This window comes from Myotis daubentonii, chromosome 2 (genome assembly GCF_963259705.1).
Source record: "Myotis daubentonii chromosome 2, mMyoDau2.1, whole genome shotgun sequence".
NCBI lineage: Eukaryota > Metazoa > Chordata > Mammalia > Chiroptera > Vespertilionidae > Myotis > Myotis daubentonii.
In genome coordinates this window covers 27993174-28020758 of record NC_081841.1, presented here as the reverse complement: position 1 = coordinate 28020758, position 27585 = coordinate 27993174, and the positions used below count along the sequence as shown (strand labels likewise).

Here is a 27585-nt window from a genome sequence, read left to right as displayed (position 1 = left end):
ATCCCAGGCTAGGATTTAATAGTTTGGTGCCAGAAGCAAGATGTATACACAAATAAAATAAATCTAGAAAAATACCACACTCGTGTTGTGTGCTATGAAACAGTAGAAACTCAGGGAAGGGAAGAGCCAGCATGGCCAGAATAGTTGAGGGAGTTTTCTGGAAGCCGTTTACACTTGCAGGGGACCCTATGAGCAGATAAGGAAATGTTTGGGTTAATGGAACATTGTTAGCCTCATGGGAAGAACTGAATAGTAAACCTTGTTCGTATTCTCAAGGGATGTCATGTCAAAGATCTCCCATCGTGGGAAGCCGCGGAAGGCAACTGTGACTCTTCTTTCTGCAGGCCTTATGGATCTTTCAGGCCTCTACCAGGGGCAACATTTTTAGTTTCTTAAGTAAAAGTTTATATGGGGCATTGTCCACATGTTTAAGCTACTAAATAAACTGATTTCTTCCCTCTGCCCTCCTCCTGTTGCCCCCGCCCCCCCACTTTTGAGGATTATTTGACGAAGGTGGTATTTTGCCTTTGCAGATGATGATAAAGTATATGGTGGTCATTCTCTTTGGAGAGCAATGTTTACCCTTCCCTTCTGTTTCTTCTTTCTGCTGATAAGAGGCACATTAACGTCCCGATGAGCTACAATTGATTTTTAGCCTCTAAATTTCTGGTAAATAGAGTCAGATTACATAAAAATGTTACAAACATGCACCATTTGTGCAACTTTTATTTCATTTATTTATTTTTTAAAATAGATTTTTATTAATTTCAGAGAGCAAGGGAGAGGGGGAGAGAGATAGAAACATCAATAATGAGAGAGTCATTGATTGGCTGCCTCCTGCAAGCCTCCTACTGGGAACTGAGCCCTTGATCAAAATAGAACCTGGGATTCTTCAGTGCTCAGGCCAACACTCTATCCACTGAGCCAAACCAACTAGAGCTTTGTGCAGCTTCTAGAGGCTACTTATTGCTCTGCTATTATTTTTTTTTTATAATCCTCACCTGAGGATATTTTTCCCCATTGATTTTTAGAGAGAGTGGAAGGGAGGATGGGGAAGGAAGGAGAGAGAGAGAGAACCAAAAAGAGAGAGAGAAAGAGGTGAGAGAGACACATTGATTGGTTACCTCCCTGAGCCGGGGATTGAGCCTGCAACCCAGGTATGTGCCCTTGACCAGGAGTTGAACCCAAGACCCTTTGATTCATGGGCCAATGCTCTAACCACTGAGAAAAAAAATGAGCCAGAGCTTTGCTATTACTTTTTATGGAATCAGTAGAAGCCATTCTGAGACATAACATTGGGCCTTTTAGGATGCTCTAGCTTTGTCTTTTTGTGCCAACTTTATGGTGACTTACTAAACTTCAACCTTTGTCTGTCTTTTGTGCTCTATAAGCTCAACATTCTAATGAGACTTTTCACACAGTCCAACAATATCAATTGTCATTACAACCTTAAACAAAAGTCATATTTCACAAACTGTTGTTCATGTCCTTTGAGAGTTTATTGTGCCTAGTGTGAAAGGTCAGCTTAATAAATGTACAATTAGCCCTAGCTGGCCTGGCTCAGTGGATAGAGCATCAGTCTGTAGACTGAAGGGTCCTAGGTTCTATTCCAGTCAAGGGCACATGCCCCAGTTGCCAGCTCAATCCCCAGTAGGGGGTGTTCAGGAGGCAGCCAATCAATGATTCTCTCTCATCATTGATGTTTCTGTCTCTCCCTCCCTCTCCCTTCCTCTCTCTGAAATAAATAAAAATATATTAAAAAAAATAAATGTGCAATGACTGCAATAATAAAAAAAGTCCTTAAGTTAAATCTGTAGGTTTGTGACTACTAAACATACATATATTTCCTCTGCTCTCAACATTTCATGGATTTGAGACTCTCTTGACCTTGAAGAATTCTCAGGGTCTCCAAGGTTTGATGAATAATTGATGCCTGAGCATCATTAATCTCACCAGTTCAATTGTTCTAGCTCCCCTGTAAGTGTAAAACTGTTTCTTTGGTACTTACTGATATAAAAACTGAGGGATTTTGCTGACTGACTTTTTCGAGTTTCACAAGATCCTGAGGAACTAAAGGTTGTCACAGATAACTTATATTTCCCAGGCTCCTTCAGTTCTGTAACAAATTCGTGTGCTTCTTCAGCGACTGTCAAATGTTCAGTAAAGTTTTCTAAATCATACATAAAAAGAGAAGATATATAAATGGAAAACTGGGAAGGCCTTGACTACAGACAAGTTAATTCATTAAAAATGTATTTTTGTATATTGTCTCCTTCCTTTTGTCAAATTCAATTGTACTTCTAAGCTAAAGGTACAATAATAAAAAGACGACAAAGGGTTCGAATTGATTTTCACAATAGTTTTAAATAACCAAACTACAATATGGTGTCCAAATCAATAAAATGGGGGTGAGTATACACAGTGTATTTTTAAGTATGGTTTCCCAACAAAACTACATTCACAAAATAGAAATAGAATGTTAGAAAATAGCAATAATTAACTTTGTCACCCAGATATAAGGGCTAAAAAGTAACCAGCAACAAATACCCTGTATGTTCCTTGCGGTAGCATTAAATATCCAGAAATGCCTTATAATATTTAATCATTTCTAACTAGAAATAATGATTTAAAAATTATTTCTAGTTAGAAATAACTCCTGTGGATATATTTTCTGACACTTGTAATATTTTTCTTTTATCTGTTTGCTTCTAGAACTTTTAAAAATAAAAAATAATTTTTATATTGCTTCAAAGTCTGTCCCTGCTGTTTATGACTTCCTTTGAAGTTATCATCAGTTGGTGATTTTAATAGCGTTCCACAGAACACAGTGCAGTGAGATAACAGCACATTTGAACCTTTACAGAAATAGGTATTAAAAAAGAATTCTGAGTCACAAGACCCTATTTTCCATAGGATATATTGAGGAACAGACAAATAAAAGCTAGAATAAGGAAGCTTAAAAAAACCCCACAAGTGATTCCAGGTGACTGTTACAACTTTTGACTCAGATAATTGGAAATGACTAAGGATTTCAGTGTTATACAGTCTAGAGGAATCCACAGATTTTGTATCTCATTCTACTAAATGAAATAGGGGTTAACAATATGTCATATATAAAATGACATGACCTTAATGTCCTAATCTGCAAATAAAGTTGTCATTGTTACTTCAAATTTTGACAACTTGGCAACCTTAACAACCCCTACTATGAGACTGGAAGGCATACAATGAAGTATGTTACTGTACAAACAAGACAAACAATGAATAACTATAATAAGCTACCAAACTACAGTTTAAATATTATTCGTGACTCAAATGTACTGAATGCCATGGCGTTGCTTTTTATAAATTAGTGGGCTAAAATATAAAGAACGACTCTAGGATGCTGGATAAGTGAATACAATCGATAATATGTTAGCTATAGTGAAAATACCAATTGCTGTGCATTTTCTGTTTTACTACCAGCTTCTCTTTGGAAAGATACGAGTGGTGTTGCGACCAGGGCAGCACATGCAAGGGAAATAATAGCTAGGGGAGCCGGCACAGGCTTGAAACTCTTGGGAAAATAGCCATTTTGTCAGAAAGATTCTTTTGCTGCATGCTTCAAAAACTAATGAAAACAGAAAATGTCTCCAGACTATTTTATAATTTGTGATGATGGTTAGACCTTTAGTTCAAAGTCATCCCAATATAAGGTTTCCTTTAGTAACCTGGGCCTGGGAAATGGGCAGTGGAACGTGTACAGTGGCCAGTTCTTGCAACTTAGGAACTGACCAAACCTGCGGATTCTCATCTGATGTGTTCGTTTTGTTTCCTAGTCTCAGTTCACACTGGATGCTTAATTACATTCCTGCCTCTCTCTATCATTTCTCTTTCGCTATTAACTGTCTCCCATCAGCCTTTCTTCCTAAACTTAAATTTGAGAATGTTTCCATTTCCTTCCCTTGGATTGTATCACTTCTTACTCCCTCTGATTTCCTGGTGCTTTACCTTCTCTTTCTATGTGAATATGGAACCCATCAAAGGCAGTGGGTGGCTTTGGTGGCAACCAACTGAGTATCATTTGCACCGGGAAAGAGGAGAAGGAGCCTGACGTTGGCTTCTCGGTCTCGCTGAGTGTGTCGTTATTTTCATATCCCAGAGGAAGCACCCTGGCAAAGCCATCTCCGCTTTCCGGAGTTGCAGATGCGCTGCCCCACCAATATGGCTGGGGTGTAGTTTCATAGTCACTGCTGTTAACATCAGGCCAACCAGAGGAAATGTTGCCAGAGGGAATTTCAGGAGTTTCATCTGTAAAATGGAAGAGTTTGTCTCTTCCCATGGTATCGTGTGGCCTCATGAAGGATTCCTCTGGGAAACTGCCACTCTGTTCTTCCCAATTGTTTTTGTTCAAGTTTATAATATGAACCGAGATGTTTCGAGGTGGATAAGGGGCTGTAAGAGAAAGATACATTTTTTAAAATTTTTTCAAGTAATTTTTAAACTCTATTATAGTGAATTCATAATCTATTAACGAGATGGATTTACAAAATAAAGTTTAGTTTAACTTCTATATTTCTATGTTCTCATTTATAACAAGAACAATTGTGGTTTCCAGTACACATACATCTAAGATTTTGTGAGTGATGGTTTGACATTTGTATACCACTAGTCACAAACTAGTATACCACCAGTTACTTTAACTTGTGATAAACTATGCTTGTCCAAGTGGTAATTTATGGCTTTACTCCTCACCTCTCTAAAATGAAAAATATGAGCACAAGATGTGTTTATGAATTATGGAAGGATACTTTTCTAGAAGTAGAAAATTATGAAGGCACATTGCATGGTCTTTACCTGCAATAATTTCCACCTATTGTTCAAATAGCAGCTGAAATATCACCTCTTCCATGAATGTCTAATGAAAGTTAATCTCTCCTTCCTTTGGGCTGTTATATAACGTTATACCTCGTTTATAACATTCATTGCACGTTGCCTTATGGGACATCTACAGAACATCTACCATTTTTGAGAACAGGAAACCTTTCTCACCAGTCTCTGTCTTTCTCTTAGTACTTAGAACAACTCCCAGGTAAAAGGATCTCAATGAATGTTTCTTTACTTGAATTGAATAATTAAAAATACAAATAGAATCTTAGATGTTGACATGAGTTAAATTGCATAGTTTCCTTGTCTTGGCCTAATTAATGAGAATCATGACAACTTACAATTTTGGATTGGAAGGGCCTCAGAGGTGATCTCATATAAGCCATTCCCAATGTTCATATGAATGGACCCTCTAGCATTCCTACTGAGTACTTAGGCATGTCAGGCACAGACAACTACGTTGTCTAATTATATTAGACACTTATGTTGGTATTGGTAATGGATATTTAGTAGGTGCACATTTGTTTTAACCATCTATTCGTCCACCCATCCATTCATTTCTCTATCCATCCACACATCCATCCATCATCAATGCATCCATCCCATAATAGTGTTGTATATTAGTTACACTACTAAAGTTAAACACTACAAGTTTTAGATACATCTGAATCCCAATATTCTCCTTTAATAATCTAAATATCTGTACTCAAACATCTTCCATCTGTTTTTCTGCTATATGGGCATATAGAATAAGTAATGTCTACTTGATCCAGTTAAGTTATTTAATTCTAACTTTTGGTTGGATCGTGTACATTTTAATTTAAAGTTTATACATCTCTGATTACATTGACATATTTTAGAGTTTCCTTATTGAATATTTTGCTAGTTTCCTTTTACACTGATAGAAAATTTGTTTTAGATTATTTAAATACTTTTAAAAATTATTTATTTATTTATTTTTTTAAAATATATTTTATTGATTTTTTACAGAGAGGAAGGGAGAGAGATAGAGAGCTAGAAACATCGACGAGAGAGAAACATCGATCAGCTGCCTCCTGCACATCTCCTACTGGGGATGTGCCCGAAACCCAGGCACATGCCCTTGACCGGAATCGAACCCGGGACCTTTCAGTCCACAGGCCGATGCTCTATCCACTGAGCCAAACCAGTTTCGGCAAAAAATTATTTATTTTTAAAATACATTTTTATTGATTTCAGAGAGGGAGAGGGAGAGAGATAGAAACATCAATGATGAGAGAGAATTATTGATTGGCTGCCTCCTGCATGCCCCCTACTGGGGACTGAGGCCACAACCCTGTTATGTGCCCTTGACTGGAATCAAACCTAGGACTCTTTTGTCTGGAGGCTGATGCTCTATCCACTGAGCCAAATCGGCTAAAGCTGTTTTAGATTATTAAAAATATATATTTAGCCTAACTGGTTTGGCTCAGTGGATAGAGCTCATCTTGCGGACTCAAGGGTCCCGGGTTCGATTCCGGTTAAAGGCATGTACTTTTGTTGCGGGCATATCCCCAGTGGGGAGTGTGCAGGAGGCAGCTGATCGATGTTTCTCTCTCATTGATGTTTCTGACTCTCTATCCCTCTCCCTTCCTCTCGGTAAAAAATCAATAAAATATATTTAAAGTATTTGTCTATTTATTTATTTATTTATTTATTTATTTATTTTCTTAGCTCTGGAACAGCATTTTTCTTAGAATGATAAAAAGTACACATAAAACATATAACTTATTACTTTTCTTTTCAGTAAATATAAATTTTCAGAACTTACCAGTTCTATGCTGTTTGGGTTCATGACTGACACCACTGTACTCCACAAGAGTACTTTTATTAAAAGTTGCCTCAGATACCAGCTGAAAGGTGATATTACTATAACATATTCCTGGCAGCCAATGATTAAATACTGTTTTTCCCTTAAAGAAATCTGGGAAGAGAAAAAAATCAATTATATTAAAATATTGAGCTTCTAAGTGACACACACTTTTAGGAAGTTGTAATCAAAATGATTAAATATCAATAAATAGTATTTCCTTCAACTTCTAGCATGGAAAGTAATAAAAATTTGGCATAAGGTTAGAGATGAAAATTTGAATTTTTAGAGTCAGCCCTGAAAAAATTTTTGTGCAAGAATTGTATATAACTGAAGTTGAATTTTGATCCAAGGAACACTTGGTGTATTAAGTAGAGAACATGTATAGAAGTTGTGGAGATTAGGTTTACATTAGCTATTTACTTTAAGATGAAAATGAAAGGTATTTTGCCACTTTATGACTTTGAAAAAAGTAATTTTGCAAGAAATGTTTTCTCTAGGCTCACTTGTAAAAACTAGTCTATTTTAAAAGCAGAACGTTTTTATCTGATAGTTGCAGACAGAACCTGCTAAAAAAAGTAAGAATTTAGATTTAATTTGGCAAACATTAAAGAAAATAACAAATTTAGAAATCCAGTCTAAGTTAGAAAGAAATGAGAAAAAGAAATTAAAAACACCACTAATGAAATTAAAAGCCAAAAATAATTTTAAAGTTAATTAAAAAAAGAGACCATATTCACTTATTTTTAAACTCATGGCTTTTAACTCAGCAAAAGTTCTAGTGACAGCTTGTACTTGCATGTAATAATAAACAAATAAGGCCCCATTTATTAATTTGCAGATAATCTGTTTTCATTGAAAATAAAGAATGCAATAACTTGCGGGATCTATGTTTATGCTTATTTAAATATTTTAAAGTTTTAAAAAACTGAAAAATGCACTATGTATGTTATAAAGAGTGCCTCACTTAAAAAAGAAGTCTATGGAAGAAAGGAATTTTTAAAAGCAGCAAGTTAAAATGATATCTTTCTGGACACCATAGACACCATGACCTATGTGCTTCAATATGCATTACCCCCTCACCAATACATGTTCTCAATTATAGCCAGTCAACTTTGACACCATCATTTAAGCCCTGGCAGAGAATTGTTATAGTCTTGTGTCCTGAATATATATATATAAAATCCTTACCTGAGGATATTTTTCCATTGATTTTTTTTTTTTTTTTTTTTTTTTTTAGAGAGAGTGGGAGAGGGAAAGACAGAGAGAAATATTGATATTAGAGAAACACATTGATTGGTTGCCTCCTGCTCATGCCCAGACCAGGACCTGAACCAGGGAGGAGCCTGCAACCAAGGTTCGTGCCCTTGATGGGAATCAAACTCAGGACCCTTTGTTGTGCAGGCTGACTATCCACTGAGCCACACCGGCTAAGGTATGTCCTGAGTATTTAAGTTTCTTCACTTCGATTCACCTTCAGTGAAGCTGAACGCCCTCTCTCCCTCCTTCTCTCTCTCTCTCTCTCTCTCTCTCTCTCTCTCTCTTTCTCTCTCTCTCTCTCTCTCTCTCTCTCTCTCTCTCTCTCCCCCCCCCTCTCTCCATCCTTTTCCCCCCACCTTCTAGCCCACCAAAGTCTACTGAGAATTTGGCTTGGTTCTTTTAAAATTATTAATTCCCCTGGGCTCTCTTCTTTCTCTCTTCTCCCCACAGGAAATAAATTCATGTTACCTTTGGCAAGAATAACATGTAAGTGACAATAATTTGAGTATTTCTTATGCTTATGCATGAAACATGACTTTAATGAACCAGATATTCTAAGACTCCTCATCACAAGATTGTCATGAATCAATAACTATTTTAATGATTTATTTATGGTCAAATAGTGAACTATAAAATATATTTAGAGCAAGAGTGAAGACCATTTGGCAAAAATCATGTAAAGAGTAATAATCAGTCATCATTTATTCATTCTTCCTTTTGCCTCTTACCTTTATATAACATTGTCCGGAAGTCTTTACCTTCCCAATAGCTTATGTTCACTCTTGTGAAGACATTATATTTTTCTGGATAATGAATTTCAAAGAGGACTCCTGTTTCAGGTGAAGGTTTATAGTCATATATTGAAACACTAGTTACAGGTAGAGGTTCTGCAGAAAAAGAGTAAATGAAGAAAGGGAAATGGCGCAAAAGGGCGAAAGGCCATTATCCATACTTGGGAGTACCAAGGAGTGTGCCTATCAAAACTTTACACACATTTTTATCACCTGCAAGCACGAAATTCCTCAGTACACATGAGCTGAGTGTTCTCCTTAGCAGTAATTAATAAAGTACATTTTATAGTGTTTCCTGCCTTTCAAATAACTTTGATATTTATTTTTTCCATTTGCCTGAATCTAAGAACAAACAAAACATAAAAATAATAACTCAGAACCTTCAATTTACTTGTAAAAGAAAATTTAACAAGTGTGTGGCAGAATCTACATCTCCGGATTCCTAGTTCATTTTTCTTTACCCCCAAGCCAATAAAATTTGATATTAATAACAGAGCAATAACAGAAAATACATTTGACTCTGACCAAGGGTAAATGCTTACATGAGCATTTATTTCTTTGTGTAAACTTAGCACTTATCTTTCTATGTTGAGTATAAGATTGCAAACCATCCTAAGTTGTGATAATTAGAGTTTATGGTGTTTATCAAACTACTCTTTCTATGGAAGTTTTAAGTATGTTTATTCCTATTTTGTTCAAGCTGTTAATTCATCACAAAACATTTTAAATGCTTATTTTTTTTTTAAAAAAAACTGTGGTTGGTGTATGTCTGTATTTCCTCTGCATCCCTCTCTTCAGCAAAAGCTTTGTAAAATGAGAGTTCCCCCATACAGCTAAAGGAACTATTGGGTAATTTTTACTTGAATAAAATTTATTCAAGAAAAATTTAAAAATAACTTGGTTTGTAGTCAATTATTGCATTATAGAGAAAAAAACCCAACTTTGGTTCAAAGTTTTAAAAATACAGAGGAATTTTAGACATAACCTACAACGAAAGGAAAGCAATAGCCTTAATTTAAATTTTACATTTTTTAAAATTTCAGTTTAATTAACATAGGAAACCAAAGAAGACTTAGTTCATTTGACAAGTAATTTATGGAATTCCTACTTTGCCTCAGCATGTAGCTAAATAACTTCCCTTTCGTTCCTCGGGATCTTAACCTGCTTTTGCTTTGCTTTTGATTGAAGAGACCCAGGAAGGACTGAAGTCACATGCTAAAGCTATGATTTTCCCTGGCATTTTCTTAAAAAAAACAAGCCAACATCTATAAACCTGTAAAGAGGCCTTTAGATTGCAGCATGCATTGTGCTCATTTCAATGTAGACTATGAGCTATATTCTCTGTTAAAATGTTTCTGTTTTATCTTTGCCCCCAACCCTGGTCTCCCCACTAACGGTAGCAGTTACAGAATGAACTCACTTCAGTGTCATGTAAACAAACAAAAACGCCCTCCCTCCTGAAGACTGTTTCCCGTAGATTAATCCCAAAGAAGTCTGGAGCCCTCTGAAGGTGTTTCTTTCAGCCCAGTCTAATTACTAACCCGGGGATCTACCAAGCCCAGCTATTGGCTCTGCATCTGAGAGAAACAAAATGAAAGCTCTCCGCAGAAAGCCGCCACAGAGCAGTAACTCTTCCATTGCTGCACTCCTGTTTCACATCCTCACCGGGATTCTGTCCACTGAGCAGAGGAGATGGGGGTCCACACAGTCTTTCCTGACCTGAGATATGAAGTCTGCACATCAAAGTACATGCAAACTTTGAAATTCAAGGTGCACATGAGGATTAGAGCACAGATATTTTATTTTGTGATTTGTTGGGCTGCAAGCCACTTGAATCTTAAACTAAGAGAATTTTGTAAATGCCCACATACATGTTTGCTTCTTATATTTCTCTCAGCTTCAGCACAAGTGACTCAGGTCAGTTGTCTATTCTGAAGTCCAAGCCCAGGCATTACTGACCCATATTCAATCCAAGAATTATTGCTTCCAATGGAACTCAAATGCATTCTTTAAAAATATTTTACTATCTTATTATTATTATAAAGTAATGGTTATTATTATTATAAAGAGCCATAAACCAGAGCTGATATTACTGTGTGTTTTTCAGTGATGACAAGGTTAAATCTTGATTTAATTCTTTACTCCTTTCTCTGTAGACACACTCTCATTTCTTGTCTTAGAATCCAGGCTGTACTAGACAGAGAAATTGAGTTATTAGCCAATGTAAATTATTTTTAACATTTATTTGTTCGTAGTTTGAGGTCTAACCTCTTCAGCAAAGTATTCTAGGTTGTTTCCAATTTTCCTAGTCACCCTTTCTGTTACTCAGCTTGTGATCTTAACTCCTTGCAGTTCACAGGTGTGCCATGCTATGCATGCTTCCACTCTGCACATAATTCCCTTTCCCTCTGTAACACTTTACATTCTCTATTCATTTGACAAATTTTCATTAATTTTTCAATGATTGTATGTTTCTGTGGTATCTCTCCAATGTTCTTTAAGAAGGCGAGGCACTCTCTCTTACATCATTCATGCATAGCATTTATCATATCTTGTAATGGCTTGTTTTCCACTTTAGTATACCACCTTTGAGTGTGGGTATTTTTTTTTTTATTATTGCTTAAAGTATTACAAAGGGTATTACATATGTATCCATTTTATCCCCCCGCCCTAGACAGTCCCCTAGCCTCCCCTATCACCCAGTGTCTTATGTCCATTGGTTATGCTTATATGCATGCATACAAGTCCTTTAGTTGATCTCTTACCCCCCTACCTCCTGCCCCCCAACCCTCCCCGGCCTTCCCGCTGCAGTTTGACAATCTGTTTGAGGCAGCTCTGCCTCTGTATCTATTATTGTTCAAAAGTTTATAATGGTCTCTATTGTCCATGAATGAGTGAGATCATGTGGTATTTTTCCTTTATTGACTGGCTTATTTCACTTAGCATAATGCTCTCCAGTTCCATCCATGACGTTGTGCCGGGAGCCGGTCCATGCTTGCTGTTTCAAGGGACCTGGCATATATGGCATACGGTTCTTAATATGTTTGCTCACCTTCTTGGCGCTGTGTTTTAACCAAAGTCACCTCTCTGAGAAAGGTTGAATCCCCAGGTAGGGATTTTCCCCTGAAGTTAGGGAGGGAATAAAACCCCTCAACTAAGTGCCAGGTGGGTAATTAATCCCTTTAACTACGAACAATCATGCTTAAACTACATAATCTTTTCTCCCTGGAATGGAGATAAGAAACGCCCTAACCTTTGTAATAGAGATTGATAGGATTGAATCAACTGGTATAAATACAGTTGTAACAAGACAGAAAGACTCAGAACTTAGAACAGAATCAAGAAGACAGAACCTACTCGGAGCCTAGAGACAGAGCCTAGCGGGAGAACATGGCAAGGGATCCTGGACTGAACCTGACTACAGAGATTGGCAGGAGAACCTGACTGGAACCTGGACACTGAACCTGACTGGAGAGCCTGGACAGAACCTGGCTGGAGAACCTAGCGAGGGAACATGGCTACAGAACCTCGCTGGAGATCCGAAGCAGAACCTCTCTGGAGATCCGGGCTAGAGATCCTGGCTAGGCTGCTGATCAACTGAACGCTGTCTCCGTGTCCTTCCTTCTTCGCCGACTCCGTCTACGCCTTTGGGAACCCCTGGACCTGCTGGGGTTGGACCCCGGCAACGTTGCAAATGGTAAGAGTTCCTTCCTTTTTACAGCAGCATAGTATTCCATCGTGTAGATGTACCACAGTTTTCTGAGTGTGGGTATTTTTATTGATTTTTATTTCTCTGGCACCTAGGACATGGCATCGAGAATGTAAGCAATAAATAAGGCAGAAGCTCATGAATTATTTTTATATATAGTAGAGGATTTGGGTAGAATTTCATATTTGTAGAGTGTTCGTGTGTGTGTTCTGCAGTATTTGAAACCACTATCTTCAGGACTACTAGCTGAGGAGACATTTCCCCAATCTCTGAACAATTGTTCTTATGTACCACTTGATCTATTGAGAAATGAATTCTTCTCTCTAAAGTGAGCACAACATACTGAAAGTTCTCAATCAGTTAAATATTAATCAGATGTCAGAGCCTAAGGGTTGTGAAACTCTTGAACTGGCCTAACAATCTGTTTGTGCTAAATTTATTCTTTGCCATGTTTCTCAGCTTTCTCAGAGAACGGCCAGACTCAGAACAACTACAGAGAAATATCAAAGGACTGCCCAAGGGCCAGTCCTTTGTCATTGCTTATTTCGTCAAGACAGTAAATGACTGCAACAAAGGTCCCGTTTTATTCTCAAGAGCAATGTGTCAATTCTGTGAGTAGACACTACAAATGTTTCCTCAACTTTTAAGGAAAGCTTCTCATTAGAAAAAATAAAGATGGCAAAATTATACCACCAACTAACAAATAATGATCATTTTAGAGCTCAAAATCAATCTTAGTCAACATGTATTTGAATTCCCTCTTTTTTTTGAGGAGAAAGCTGAACCCCAAATGTTACCTCATGCCTAATGTCATAGAAATATTTGTGCATCAATACACAGTTTTTATATTCCCAACCTATGACCCCTTTCGAAATCTGAGATGATGTAATTGAGCCTTTAAAAATGGGACAGAAGAGGAGAGACGGAAACCATATTTAGTTTTACTTTTTAGAAATCAATGCCAGTTTCCTTTTCTGCTTTATGATGTAGAAAGCTGCAAGTCAATCTCATTTCCTGACACCCAACAACAAGAAGAAAAAGCAAAATAATTCATGAGATCATAACTTTCCTGGCATCTCTCAGAGAGGTGAGATTGCAAGGCAACCAAACCAAGTAAATTGCAGAGTGACAAGCCCTCTGAGGACAGAAAGGACACAAGGTTTTAGCTAGTGGAGCATGGTAGGAAGAGTTCAAGCAGAAAAGAAGAAAGCAACTAAGATTTCAATGAATTAATAAGGATGCATATGTTCTCAATGACAGTTTAGAACTGCTCTGTCCAGGAAGTTAGTTACTAACCACTTACAGCTATTTAAATTACACTTATGAAAGAATCATTCAAAATGAAATAAAATTTAAAATTAGTGGCTACTGTACTGGATAATGCAGATATAAAACATTCCCATCTCCCCAGAGTTCTAGGACAGTGCTGGTTTAGAATGACCAGGAGTCCCAGACACAAGTTGAGTCCATGGTGTCTCTCCAGCTCTTCTCATGGGCCTTTATCAGGTGCTCATGAGAAATACTGAGGGCAAGAGAGCCACCCTCTGAGGCACAGGCATGTAGATGATGATTGGGCTACTTAAAGATCTGGGAGAAACCCTTTCTTAATTCCCAGGACCTTTCTTGAATACAAAACAGAAGCCTTAAGGCATTAGGGAGGGGCAGAAAGATCTTTCCCTCCCAGTTTTCAGTCAAAGATACCCCATTTTAAAAGATATCATTTCCAGGAGAGGGGCAGAAACTCTCTTGGACTCACTGTTCATGCACTGATACAGAGTCGAGTTCTGCTACCAGGGAGAGGAAGGAAGGTCTCTAACTCAAGACCTTCCCCAGCTTTAAGGTAGACTTTGGAGGCAAGGGTTAGGGATGCTAAGAATGCCTTACTTAGGGTCACAGGGTCTGCTTAAGGCTGAGGCTGGACCAAGAGAACCAAATCCTCCCCTACTCCCACCAAAATCTTAGCACTAGTGAGAAGCCACAGCAATCCATTGTTAGGGGAGGGGCAAAATCATGGAGCCCTTCTGTGGTGCAGGTGGGTGGGGCTCCCTGAACCCCAAGTCTATAACTGGAGACTGAGAAATCCCCAGGACCACTACTGGCACTCCCTCTGGAGGACTTTGAAATCCGCAAGCTAATGGTGGCTAATGCCTTAAACCCAGTTCAACTGAATTGACTCACCCCCACACTAACAGCTTGGCATTTCGGTAGGGTTAAACTTAACATTGTGAATAATTACATTAAGCATAAATGCTCTAAACTTGTATTATCAAAACTGGTAGCTGTTACCTACATAAGGCTATTGAGCACTCAAAATGAAGCTAGTGTAACTGAGAAAGCACATTTTAAATTTTATTTCATTTTAATTAATTTTTGTTTAAAATGAAAAAAAGCGTTATTTTGTTTGTATGTTGATTATGTTAAAATAATATTATTAACACAATGGATTATATTACGTTATTAAAATTAAGTTCACCTTTTCAAAAAGTGTTTACATTTTTCTACCTGAAAATTTATGGCTGTGTGATTAACATCCTATTTTTATTGGACAGTGCTGGTCTAACCACTTCAATTAAAAGGCAGAGACTTTCCAGGTTGGAATAAAGCAAGAGCCAACTCTATGCAGTCCACAAGAAACCTGCTAACATATAAAGACTTAAGTAGATTGACAGTAAAAATGAAACAGGTATACCATGACAATACTTAGTAAAAGAAAACTGAAAAGACTATATTAGTATCAGACAAAATAGACTTCAACACACAGCACATTACTTCGGATAAAGAGGGACACTGCAAACCATGGAATGCTCAGCTCAACAAGGAGACATAGTAATCCTAAAAGTGTTTGCACCTACAACATAACAACAGAGCATCAAAATATGTAACGCATAAACTAAGAGAAGTGGGAGGAGAAATAGACAAACCCGCAGAGGTAGGTGGAGAATTTCCCACTCCTCTATCAAGCATTGTTAGTCCAAGTAGACAGAAAATCAAGAAGGATATAGAAGATTTGAATAGTTAAACTGACCGAAGTGCTCACAGCATATACACCAATATCCACCATATTTGGGACCATAAAACAAATCTCAATAAACATCAAGTAATTGAAATCACACAAGTAATGGATCACACAGCATTTACTTAAGAATCACTAAAAAGATCTCTGCAAAATTGCTAAATTTTTGGTCATTCAATAGCACACTTCTAAGCCCACATGCCAAAGATGAAATCACAAAGGAAAATAGAAAATATTTTAAACAGAGCTCACTGCAGTTGCTAAAATTTCAATGAGATATTCTAGAAATATTCTAATCAAATACTTACTTAACAAGTTTCTTTATGAGCCATTAGCTGAAGGGTGACTCCTCCAGCTTTGTCTAATAAGAAATGGCCAAGGGCATGCTAATGAATGTTGAGTCAGCAAGTCCCTATCGTTTTATTTTGCTTTGTGTTTTAATCTTTTTTTTCCCCTGGTTCTTCCTCTTGCTGTTTGCTTAACTAAATTGAATTTAGTATTTACTGATCACCTATTAAGCATAAGGTTCATGCTAGATGCTTATGAAATTACTAGAGGCCTGGTGCATGAAATTTGTGCACAGGTAGGGTTCCTAGGCCTGGCCAGGGATCAAGGTCGATCAGGGCCTTTCTTCCCCCTGGCTGCCAGCCACCGGCTGGGGCCTTCCTTTGTTCCGCACCTCCCCCTGGTGGTCAGCACACATCATAGCGGGCGGTCGAACTCCTGGTCTGTAGAACTCCCAAGGAAACAATTTGCATATTAGCCTTTTATTATATAGGATGAACATGAGTAAGCCAAAGCTGCTGATTTCAAGGTGTTGTATTATAGGTATTATATATCTAGATCTGATGCCTGGACCTACTAACTACCAATTCACCTTTTCTGGAACTTGTTTAAGACAGCATTTTACCAGGCAAATGCTACCTTTGATTCAACTAGGTCCTAGATTAGTTCATTATATCTGTAAACCTTGAAGGTCTTGGGTCTGCGCCATTCCTAATTTTTAGGACTCAATATGGATCTTGGGACTCTGCCAAGTAAAACTTTAAAAAAGTTTTTTATAGACATGTTAAAAATATGTCCCCTAGCTTGATTCTGAGTTCTTGCTTCTTGGTGTTTCTCTACTTTATCCCAAATGAAAATATCACTATTTCTTTTTCCTTAACTATTGACAGAATTATCACATGTATTTGGTACTTTAAAAATTGCAGCCACCAAAATATTTGTGGTGAAGAACAATGAGCAAAAAGAATTTTGTTGAGCTATTAAATTACTCTAGTGATAAACTGTACCATATAATATATAACAGCTTTTTTCCACACCTCAACATATACAGTAGAATTGCATATTAATTTGAGATTAGGTATTAAAGTCAGAGTAAAGTGAACATCACATATAGTTAAAGCCAATCCTAAAAATTTCCTAATATCAGCACTAACTTTTTAAGGCACGGGCCACTGAAGGTTAAAATGCCAGTGATTTTTTCCCCCTGGCATTTTTCTTGGGCACTGGATGCCAAGGCTATAGTAAGGTGGGGAATAGTGACTGATAAATAATGGTATCTTTTTCTCTCTCTCAGCTAGAAATGTAAAATAGAATTTGAGCAGGCTAACTATGAGTATAAATTAATGTCTCAAAAACCAAATTGCTTAATATGAGAATAAATGTTATGGAAGACAAATAGCTTAATTATGATCATACTCTTTTAAGTTACATAGTAGAAAATTACATGGTCCAATTATGAATCTAAAATTGTCATTCAGTCTTAAAATACCTCATTAAGGCTTACTTTCTTTTAGTTTTAAACACTTTTTAATCAAAATATAATAGTGAAACTTTATCAAACTGTAGTAAGAAACTGTATTCTTAATATAAAGCAGAACTTTGAATTTTTGTGATTTGCCTTCCCTTGAGCTTGCCATTCTGCGCTGATTTCTCTTTTAATTAGAACCCTGTGAGAATACAGACAAAGAAGAAACTCAAAGGACAATATTACACATGATGCTTACTTGTTAACACAGTGATTGATCTGGTTGGCTTGGTAACCGCATGTCCATTTACCACTACCAGAGTGATGATATAATAAAGGCCATGATAAGTGGCCTTAAAGATAACAGGAGGAGGCAAAGTGCTGTTGAATTGCTCAAATTCGAAGAAGTAATTTTTTGATTCACCAGTAATCTTCACAACATACACAGATGATGGGCTCGTGACATCTGAAGCTTCTAAAGAGACAATGATGCTATTATCATCTTGAACAGTTACATGAAGTGTTGTAGCGTTCTGTTTAAGGAAAGAGAAAACACAGAAATGGAGGTCAAATTCAGATCAGCAATAAAATTATACTGAGATAATTTTTCCAAAACGAATGTGGTCAGCATTACTTTGTAAAATAGAGTTACACCGTATACAGGGAAAGGCAGAAAGAGAGGTTAGCTCTCTTCTGTCTCATGATTTCTCAGGGTTTTACTTTGAGGATTCTTTTTCATTGAAAAGCTGCTTCCAGTTCATGGGTTGTGTTATGTAATAAACACAAGATACACATCATGGAAATGAGTACATAATGAATGAATAAAATCATCGTGGCATTCAAATTCCAGAGAGGCCCTTGGTCTCGGCTCTGCTGGAGGAGATCTATTTTCCTTTGGAGGGGGAAATGCTGTGGCAGTCCTAGGAGCATTCTAGAAGAATGTCTCAAGGCAGCAAACTCCTCCCTCCCTTCTCACCTGTCAGCTCTAAATAATAAAAGCCAGCACTAAGACACCTGTGGTAATCCTCCTCATTAAAGGTTAGCCAGGCCTTGAAATAGAAGCTAAGATGCTCTTTGAAGAAGAGACCAGACTGAGGATCCACAGCATATATGGGAATGTCAGCCGGTAGAGGAGTGAAAGCTTTGCTTCAAGTCTCCAGGTAAATATTTATGGACAGCGTTTGGAAAAGCATTTGTGTAGTTCGTTTTACTATTTCTTCCAGATTTCCCCCCTACACTCCACAGGCAGGACCAGTCCTTCGGCTCTATGGTCTCAAGCAAGACTCATATACTTTGTACCACTTGCTGCTTTGTTTTGAATTTATCTTCTGGGTATGCAGTAGCCTGAGCTCTGAACCTTCTATGAACGTGGGACAGAAAAATTGCTGAAACTTGTTAAGGACTCACACAGACCAGATGCTAACTAAGCCAGGCAGTCCATAAACACGGTCATCTCATTAAGTATTCAAATAGCCTCATAAGATGCCATTATTATTTTCATTCTTAGCTCATAGTGGAGGAAACTGAGGCTCAGAAAGATTAAGTCACTTGACCAAGGTCACACTTCTTGTTTGAGCTCTTAACCACTGATTTACACGAATCAAAACTGAGTTCCATTATTGTTCCACATACATGTTTGCCTTCCCCTTTTGACACATTGTGTTTGACACACGGTTTACACTTATAAATGTTAGTTAAATGAATGGGGAAAATTGCTAATTGCATTAACTATAGGTGGGCATCTGCCTCTTAGAATTCATCTACTTATTAATTTTGGTACCACACATATTGTCAGAAGACACATCAACTGTACAGTACCTAGCAGTACCATAAATGAGACTATATAGACCTAAACAATGTATGACTATTTTTCTCCTTGTTCACTTTTTTTAGAAATCTAGTTCTTTTTTTTTCTTTATTGATTAAGGTATTACATATGTGTCCTTATTGCCCCATTGACCCCCCAACCCCCCACTTATGCCCTCACCCCCCTGTTGTCTGTGTCCATTGGTTAGGCTTATATGCATGCATACAAGTCCTTTGGTTGATCTCTCCTCCTTACCCCAACCCTTCCCTACCTAGAAATCTAGTTCTTACACGTCCTAGTACTTTAATGAGTATCTTGCTATGAACAGTTTGATTCTATGTCAATATTTAATAGACTTAATTGTGTTCATGATAGTCTAAGCACCCTAGACCCTAAGTCCTCTAAGGGCACGGACTGTATCTTATTTCTAGCTGCATATGTAGCTCCAGGACACACTGGGATTGCCCCCACTGCTGACAACGTGCACTCCCACATGCATGCGCAGCCGACCAGCAAGCTGGACTCGCAGTCATCCCCTGACACGTGCTAGGTGCTTTGTGACCTGGGTAATCCTTAACATTTTTAAATGTCCCTTTATCCACACATGTCATCCTCAGACATATGGGTAGGTTTTTAATATTGAGTTCTGTACTTGTTGGGGGAGGTCATGGAGAGGATGTGACCTCTGGTGACCCGAGAGCGGGAACCCTCTCCATCCCTTCCCCTTTCCTTGGAATGTGCATTCAGCTTATCTTTCGGTTCCCAGAAGCTGCCCCATGCTTACAGCATTGAGACAGAAATGTGGTGTTGAGACCATCTTAATGGTATATATGACTGACCCCACTGAAGGCCTCTTGTGTTCAGTATGACTGAACCCCTTTAAGGACTCCATGTAAATCTTTAGGATTTGGCGGGCTGTAAGAAGATCTACTCATCTTGTGTGGTCTAAGACAAGCTTCTTAAAGGTAAGACCCTTGCTTTTGAAACCTGTCACTCACCAGTCTGGGTAGTCTGCCTTTCTTCCATTTCTTCCTGCCCTCCCTGTACAGGGCTGGTTTCCCATCACACCTGGGAGGTTCCTGACCAGTTTGCAATCCAAGAGTATTTTGGGGCCAAATATAAAATGTAGCCCATTCTATACAGTCATGCACTGCACGATGATGTTTTGGTCAACAACAGACCAAGTATCTGATGGTGGTCCCATCTATAATAATAAAAGATTAATATGCTAATTAGACAGGACATCCTTCCGGACGTCCTTCCGGATGACCTTCTGGACAAAGCCGGGCTGTGAGGGAAGCCCGGGTCCCAGGTGCCAGAGGGAAGCTGGTGCTGGCAGCTGGGGGAAGGAAGACCTACTCTTGCATGAATTTTGTGCATCAGGCCTCTAGTAATATTATAATGGAGTTGAAAAACTATTGTCTAATGTAGGCTGTAGTTGTGTTGTGGTAGCCTTTGTAACATTGTAAGGCCTCAACATATTACTTATGCAGTAGTGTTTACACCACTACTGCATAAAAGTACAGCACACACAATTATGTACAATACATAGTACTTGATCATGATAATTAACAACTATGTTGCTGATTTATGTATATATTATAGTCTACATTTTATCATTATTTTAGGGTGTACTCTTCCTTTTTTAAATATTTTTTTTATATATTTTAGAAAAGAAGGGAGAGGAGGAGAGAGATGGAAACATCAATGATGAGAGAGAATCATTGATTGGCTGCCTCCTATACATGCCACACTGGGAATCAGGCTCGAAACCTGGGCATGTGCCCTGACTGGGAATCAAACTGTGACCTCCTGGTTCATAGGTTGATGCTCAACCACTGAGCCATGCCGGCTGGGATAGGGTGTACTCTTCCTACTTATAAAAACGTTTGCTATAGAACAGTATGCTGTGTAACACCAGCAGCAGCCTCACACACTGTGCTTGATTTACTCTGGTATTGTTTTGTACAGTAACATGCTGTACAGGCGTGTAGCCCAGGAGCAATAGGTTATACCACATAGGCTAGGTGTGCAATAGGCTAGACCATTGAAAACTGTAGGAGGGTACTCTGATATTTGGCTAGCAACAAAATTGCCTAATGACAATTATTTCTTCTGGTCATTAAGTGATGGGTGGCTCGCTGGCCAGTGGCCTGGGTGGACTGAGAGGCTAAACCAAGCACTGAATATACAAGAACGCTGAAGTCTGGCCTTTATTCATCATTTATTATAGGAGTTGATTAGCTCAGAAAACAATAAGTTTACAAGCATCATATTTATATTTATTAAGAACTTTTCACTCCATATTTTAACAGCCAATATCTGAAAGAATATTTATGGTAATAGAAAGAATAGATTCAATTTTGTAAAGTGTTTAAGAAATATATGCCTAACGTGTCCTGATGCTTTGTAGATAGTGAATCTTCCAGGGAAAGGAGCCAATCTTCCCAAATCAAAGGACAGCTTGGAGATTATTGTTATCAGCCGTGAAAATCAGCATTGGCCCCTGGCTCCCAGGTTGCTAAAAATAAATCAGGTGGGCTAATCAGATTCAGCCAGTGGCACTAATGAGAAGAAGACAGCAGGCCAAGTGTGATCTAGGCAGTGGGCCTAAAAGAAATGTCATCATGCTATTCTTCTCTGGCCCCTTTGCTCCAGCTTTTTTCTAGAATCTTTATTTAGGAGAAAATTCTGAATATATGCTGCAGGCATGTAATCCCTGATGAGATGTAGAACAAGAAGGAAGAGTTAAAAGTAACAGAAATGGATCTGACAAAATTAGGCAAGGCCAACACTGATTTATTTGTTGAATTAAAAAAATATTTAAAACTTTTTTCCCCCTGAGACTGGGTAATAGTGTTATTGCTTGTACTCTACAGTGAAAATAGTTCCATTAAAATTTCCTTTGCATAACAAACTTTAATATAGAAATTTCTCCGGTCCAACACCCTCATTTCACACTTGAGAGGTCAGTGGTGCAAATCAATGTCAGGACAAGGTCTGGGATCCACATGTCATTCGTACGACTCTTTCCTGAACTGTTTGAGGCAGTGAGAAGGGCCTGGTGTGCTTGGCTGCAGTGAAGGAGGAGGAGCCAGGAGCTTGCTACCTGTTCCATAGCCTGGAGGCTACAGAACCTACTGAGACAGAGTGGGCAGCACTTAAGAGGAGAAAAATACAGGATGAGTCTTTAGGGTTTGGGACAAGGAAGAGGACAGGCCACAGATACATACCAGTCAGAAATCCCAAGAAGTCCTCCAACATCCCTGACAAATGTAATGACTATTATCTATTGACTAGAGGCCCAGTGCACAAAATTCATGCATAGGTAGGGTCCCTAGCAGTTGCCGGCTGCCAGCCAGGGCCTTCTCCAGCTGCCGGCTGCTGGCTGCTGGCTGGGGCCTCCCTTCATTCAGCACCACCCCTGGTGGTCAGAGAGCATCATAGGGAGTGACTGAACTTCCCGTTGGTTGAACTCCCAAGGGGACACTTTGCATATTAGGCTTTTTTAATATATATAGATAACCTAATCTGGACCAGGCTTTGCACTGGAAATTTTATGTGTGTTATTTTCTTTTATTCCTTATAATAGTCTTCAGACACAAGTGTTACTCTCCCCATTTTATTCAGAGAGGTTAAACAATGGGCTTAAGAGCACAGCAGTAAACTTGGCATCAGAGAGCCTGAGTGTCTATTTCTTTTCTGCAATTACTTATTACCTGTGAGTGCTTGGGGAAGCCCAAGGACCTCCTAATTTCATCTTCTTAATTTATGAAAGAGTGGTCATTCCTATAACTCATGGGATTTTTATAAAGACTAAATGGCTTTTATAAAAATGATAACAGTATGAACTCAATACATATTAGTTGTATTTCAAAGGTGATTGTTTTAGTTAAGTCTCAAATCACTCACTTTAATTATAGAGGTTGTATACACTTTTATTGTACTAACTTCAAAACACTACAAAATTCTTAATTATGTCCACTGGATATTTTATTCACACAACATTGGAGAGCTGTCCATTCGTTAATTCAACAAGGAACCAACATTAGCTAAGTGCTAATTAGTGGGAAGGAGCTTTCTCCTCTAGTTTCAAGTATGTATGGATGCCAAGCTGGAGACACCAGTATCTATTATTTCTGTCCCATGAAGATCAGCTGCTGGAGGGAGAGGTCCTGATTTCCATCATCCTAAGGCCCAGCCACTGTGCAGTGTGGGGACATGAGTGAATAAATCTTGGCTTATGGTTTAAGTTTTTGAAGCTGGACTTTCACACTCGCAGCCAAAGATGCTGGTCAGTACAAGAGAATTTTTCAGTGCTGTAGACATAAAGGGAAGGAACCAATTAATTCTGCTTCTGCAGTTGGGTCTGAGGGAAGGCTTCTGAGTGGAAATAATGCTTGAAAAATACTCAGGAGTTTCCCAGGGGAACAAAGATCAGGACAGTAATCTGGAGAAGGGGAAAGAGACCCCACAGTCTGCCGGAGTGGCTGGATAGTGGTAGGATGCTCAGAGGAAAGGGTTGATAGCCCCCTCCATGATGTGCCTAGTTAAAGAATTTGGGTATTGTTTAGGCCAAAAGAAATCATGAATTGTTTCAAAGCAGGAAAGTGACATAATTAGCTAGATCACAGTTTAGAAAGAACAATATAGTTAGGAGTATGGGCCAGTAGAGCTAGGAATTGGCGGGCTGGGCCCATCGAAGGCCAGGAGACAGTAAGGAGGCCTTGGAACAGTTCAGGTGAGACATGATGAGAGCCTGAGCAAGTGCTGGGTGCACCCAACCTGCCTGCGTGACGTGCCTCTAGAACAGCGGTTCTCAACCTGTGGGTTGCGACCCCTTTGGGGGTCGAAAGACCCTTTCACAGGGGTTGCCTAAATACATCCTGCATATCAGATATTTACATTATGATTTCTAACAGTAGCAAAATTACAGTTATGAAGTAGCAACGAAAATAATTTTATGGTTGGTGGTCACCACAACATGAGGAACTGTATTAAAGGGTTGTGGCATTAGGAAGGTTGAGAACCACTGCTCTAGAACCTTACCAGTGCTCCAGCTGGCAACCCAATCAATGATTAGACTTATTAGAGGGCATTTCAGAAGGAACACTTAGAAAATTCTGTTGTGCTAAGGTTACCACATAAGATGTAATGGGATGCTCAATTTTTTTGAATGGTAATATTAACGATGTCCGGTGCTTACATAGCACTACAGATAGCGATGATCCTCTGCAGACATTATGTAATTCACCCACTTAACCTCCTGTCTCTCTCCCAGGAAACCTTTTGCAGCAAGATATTAATTCTTTTCAGTTCCTTCAGGAAAAGCCAAGTCCCAGAGCTGCCCTGTCAGGGAAGGGTTCCTCCTGGCACTTTCTTAGAATTATTCACAGTCTCTTTCAAAGATTGTCAGAGCAGAATTTGGATGTGAATCTCAAAGGCTAAAAATGGCTCCCTGAATCTTCCGTTTTATATGCAATTGTTCTTCAGATATGTTTTGAGCAACAGCTGTGTATCAGGAACTTTGCAGGACACTGGGGATGCAATTCTGTTTGGAAGTAAAGAGAAAGACAGGTCTAATGCGACTTTGTCCTTTCTAGAATTGTATCTGATCAATAATAATAAGGATGATGGTAAGCGTGACGATATAATAAAGACCATTAACTTATGTGGTGTTATTATGTGCTGCCAGGAACTGCTGGGTACCTCATACACCACGCCGTTGATAAATGCTTGCTAAATAAGTATGTTCACAATCTGCAGTGTAATGCCAGACTCCTGTATACATGTCCTAAGTGTATCTTTTCAGGGAGAGTGTGTCAGTTCTCTCCCTTTGCCTGAGTCCACATTCACGCCAGCTCTGCCTTTCATGTTTGATGTGCTCAGATACATTCATTTCTGTCTTAAGAGTTTCATAATGCAGAGCCCTCATCTCTTATGCCTCTCGTTTGGTAAAAGGGTCCGAACTCACATGTCTGGCAGGTGATGTACATGTGAGAAGCAGTCAAGTTTGAGAGGATTGAATGATGGAATAGTTAGCAAATGGGAGGTAGCTGCATTGTCTAAAAGCCTCGTTAAAATGCTCAGTTACAACAAAATAAAGCTATATTGGCCAAAGAAAAAACACATTTACGGGCAAGCCTCAGCCCATAGGCTGTTACATTACAACCTTTGCATTTTTTTGCATTGTCATTTCCTTGATCAAATAGCTCATCTTAAGACTTTCAGCTTCCTACTCTTTTGTTCTGCCCAGCCAGAGTGCAGAATGATAACTAAATTCTGTTACTCATGCAACATTAATTTAGAGTAAATACAAAGGATGTTTCCTTATCAAGTTGCTATATGTGTGTGTAAAATTATATATATATATAATATTTTATATCTAAACTAATAAAAGAGAAAAATGGTAATTGGCGTACGACGATACCCTTTTCATTGGCTAATCAGGGCTATATGCAAATTAACTGCCAACTATGATTGGCAGTTAACTGCCAACTAAGATTGGCAGTTAACTGCCAACTAAGATTGGCAGTTAACTGCCAACAAGATGGTGGTTAATTTGCATATGTAGGCACAATGCAGGGAGGCGAAAGGGAAAGCAGGAAGAAGCCCCCTGCCACTGACAGTGATCGGAAACCCAGGGGGGAGCTAAGAGATGGGGGGCAGGGCAAAGGCGGCCCTGGGGCCGCCTTTGCCCTGCCCCCCAGCCATGATTGGAGAATCAGGCGCCTTTGCCGCCCTGGCCAGTGATAGCAGGAAGTAGGGGTGGAGCCAGCGATGGGAGCTGGGCACGGTTGAAGCTGGCAGTCCCAGGAGCTAGGGGTCCCTTGCCTGGGCCTAAAGCGGAGCCCACAATCGCGGGGCTGCTGCAGCTGCGGGTCCCCGCTGCCCGGGCCGGACGCCTCAGCCAGAGGCGTTAGGCCTGGGCAGGGGCGGAGCCTGCAACCGCGGGGAGCTGGGGGTCCCCTGCCCAGGTCTGACACCTCTGCCGGAGGCCTCAGGCCTGGTCAAAGGGCCGATCCGGTGATTGGTGATCGGAGGGTGATGAGGGTCAACTCCTCTGGCCAAGGCATCAGGCCTGGGCGGGGGGTGGAGCAAGCGATCAGAGGGAGATGGGGGTCCCCTGCCCAGGCATGATTCCTGGGCCAGGGGCCTCAGACCTGGGCAGGGGCCAGAGCCAGTGATCGGGGGGAGATGGGGGTCCCCTGTCCAAGCCTGACACCTCTGGCGGAGGCGTCAGGCCTGGGCAAGGGGCCGATCAGGTGATCGGAGGGTGATGGGGGTCTACGCCTCTGTCAGAGGCGTCAGGCCTGGGCAAGGGGCCGATCCTGCGATTGGAGGGTGATGGGGGTCAACGCCTGAGGGCTCCCAGTATGTGAGAGGGGGCAGGCTGGTCTGAGGGACACTCCCCACACACACACACACACCCAGTGCACGAATTTCGTGCACCGGGCCCCTAGTATATATATATATATATATATATATATATATATATATATATATATATATATATATATAAAATGGGAGTCAGTCCCGGGTCCTGGCTGCCCATGGCGGAAGTCAATCCTGGTTCCTGAGGGCCTGCAGCGGGAGTCTGTCCTGGGTCGTGGTGCAGTTGTGGGAGGGAGCTGTGAGCCCTGGCCGCCTGCGGTGCGGTGGTGGGAGGGAGCTGTGGGAACAGAGCCATGCTGTCATCGGACTGGCCTCTGGGTCCCTCTCCCTGCCTGCAGGCTCCGGGGACCCAGGGCCATGCTGCCATCGGACTGGCCTTTTGGTTTCTTCCCCAGCCCACAGGCTCTGGGGAACCAGAGCCATGCTGTGATCTGGGAATCTTGGTCCCTCCCCCGCCTGCAGGCTCCGGGGAACCAGAGCCATACTACGATGGAACTGGATCCTACCTGAGGGGTCCCAGATTGTGAGAGCGTGCAGGCTGGGCTGAGAGACACCCCCTGAGTGCACGAATTTTCATGCACTGGGCCTCTAGTTTATAATAATAAAAGCATAATATGCTAATTAGACCAGACGACCTTCCGGATAAAGCCAGGGCTGCAAGGGAAGCCCAGGTCCCGGGTGCTAGAGGGAAGCTGGTACTGGCAGCCGGGTAAAAGAAGGCCTACTCTTGCATGCATTTCATTTATTGGGCTTCTAGTTATTATATAAATATAAATATAAATATAAATATAAATAAATATAAATATAAATATAAATATATAAATATAAATATATGCATATGTATTAATGCAGTAATTATGTTAGATTTCCAATATGGATTTGGGATGGAAGCTCTGCAGAACTCTTAATTCTGAAGATTAAACAAAACATGCTTGAGGGAAGACTTTAACCTGTCATTTTTAATTGAAAAGAAACTGTTGTGAGGAAAAAATGCGCCAAGATATTGTGACATATAGGATGATAATATTAACTGTATGTAACATTTTATATTTCATAAAGCACTTTCAAATACATTTTTCTCATTTGATCCTCAAAACATTCTATTAAGTTATTATCTCACTTCACAGATGAAAACACCAAGGTACAAAGAAATTAAATGGGTTTCT

General features: G+C 39.6%; 1 protein-coding gene across 2 annotated transcripts in view; it reads right to left on the bottom strand.

Annotated features, from left to right (window-relative positions):
- PTPRO (protein tyrosine phosphatase receptor type O) overlaps window positions 1-27585 on the bottom strand; it is a 210946-nt gene that overhangs the window by 81691 nt on the left and 101670 nt on the right. For both annotated transcript variants that reach the window (XM_059682293.1, XM_059682292.1), the window contains exons 2-6: window positions 17477-17750; window positions 8683-8841; window positions 6656-6808; window positions 3991-4434; window positions 2009-2170 (exon numbers count right to left, since the gene is read on the bottom strand). In XM_059682293.1, coding sequence (XP_059538276.1) covers window positions 2009-2170; window positions 3991-4434; window positions 6656-6808; window positions 8683-8841; window positions 17477-17750 — 1192 coding nt within the window. The remainder of the gene's footprint in view (window positions 1-2008; window positions 2171-3990; window positions 4435-6655; window positions 6809-8682; window positions 8842-17476; window positions 17751-27585) is intronic.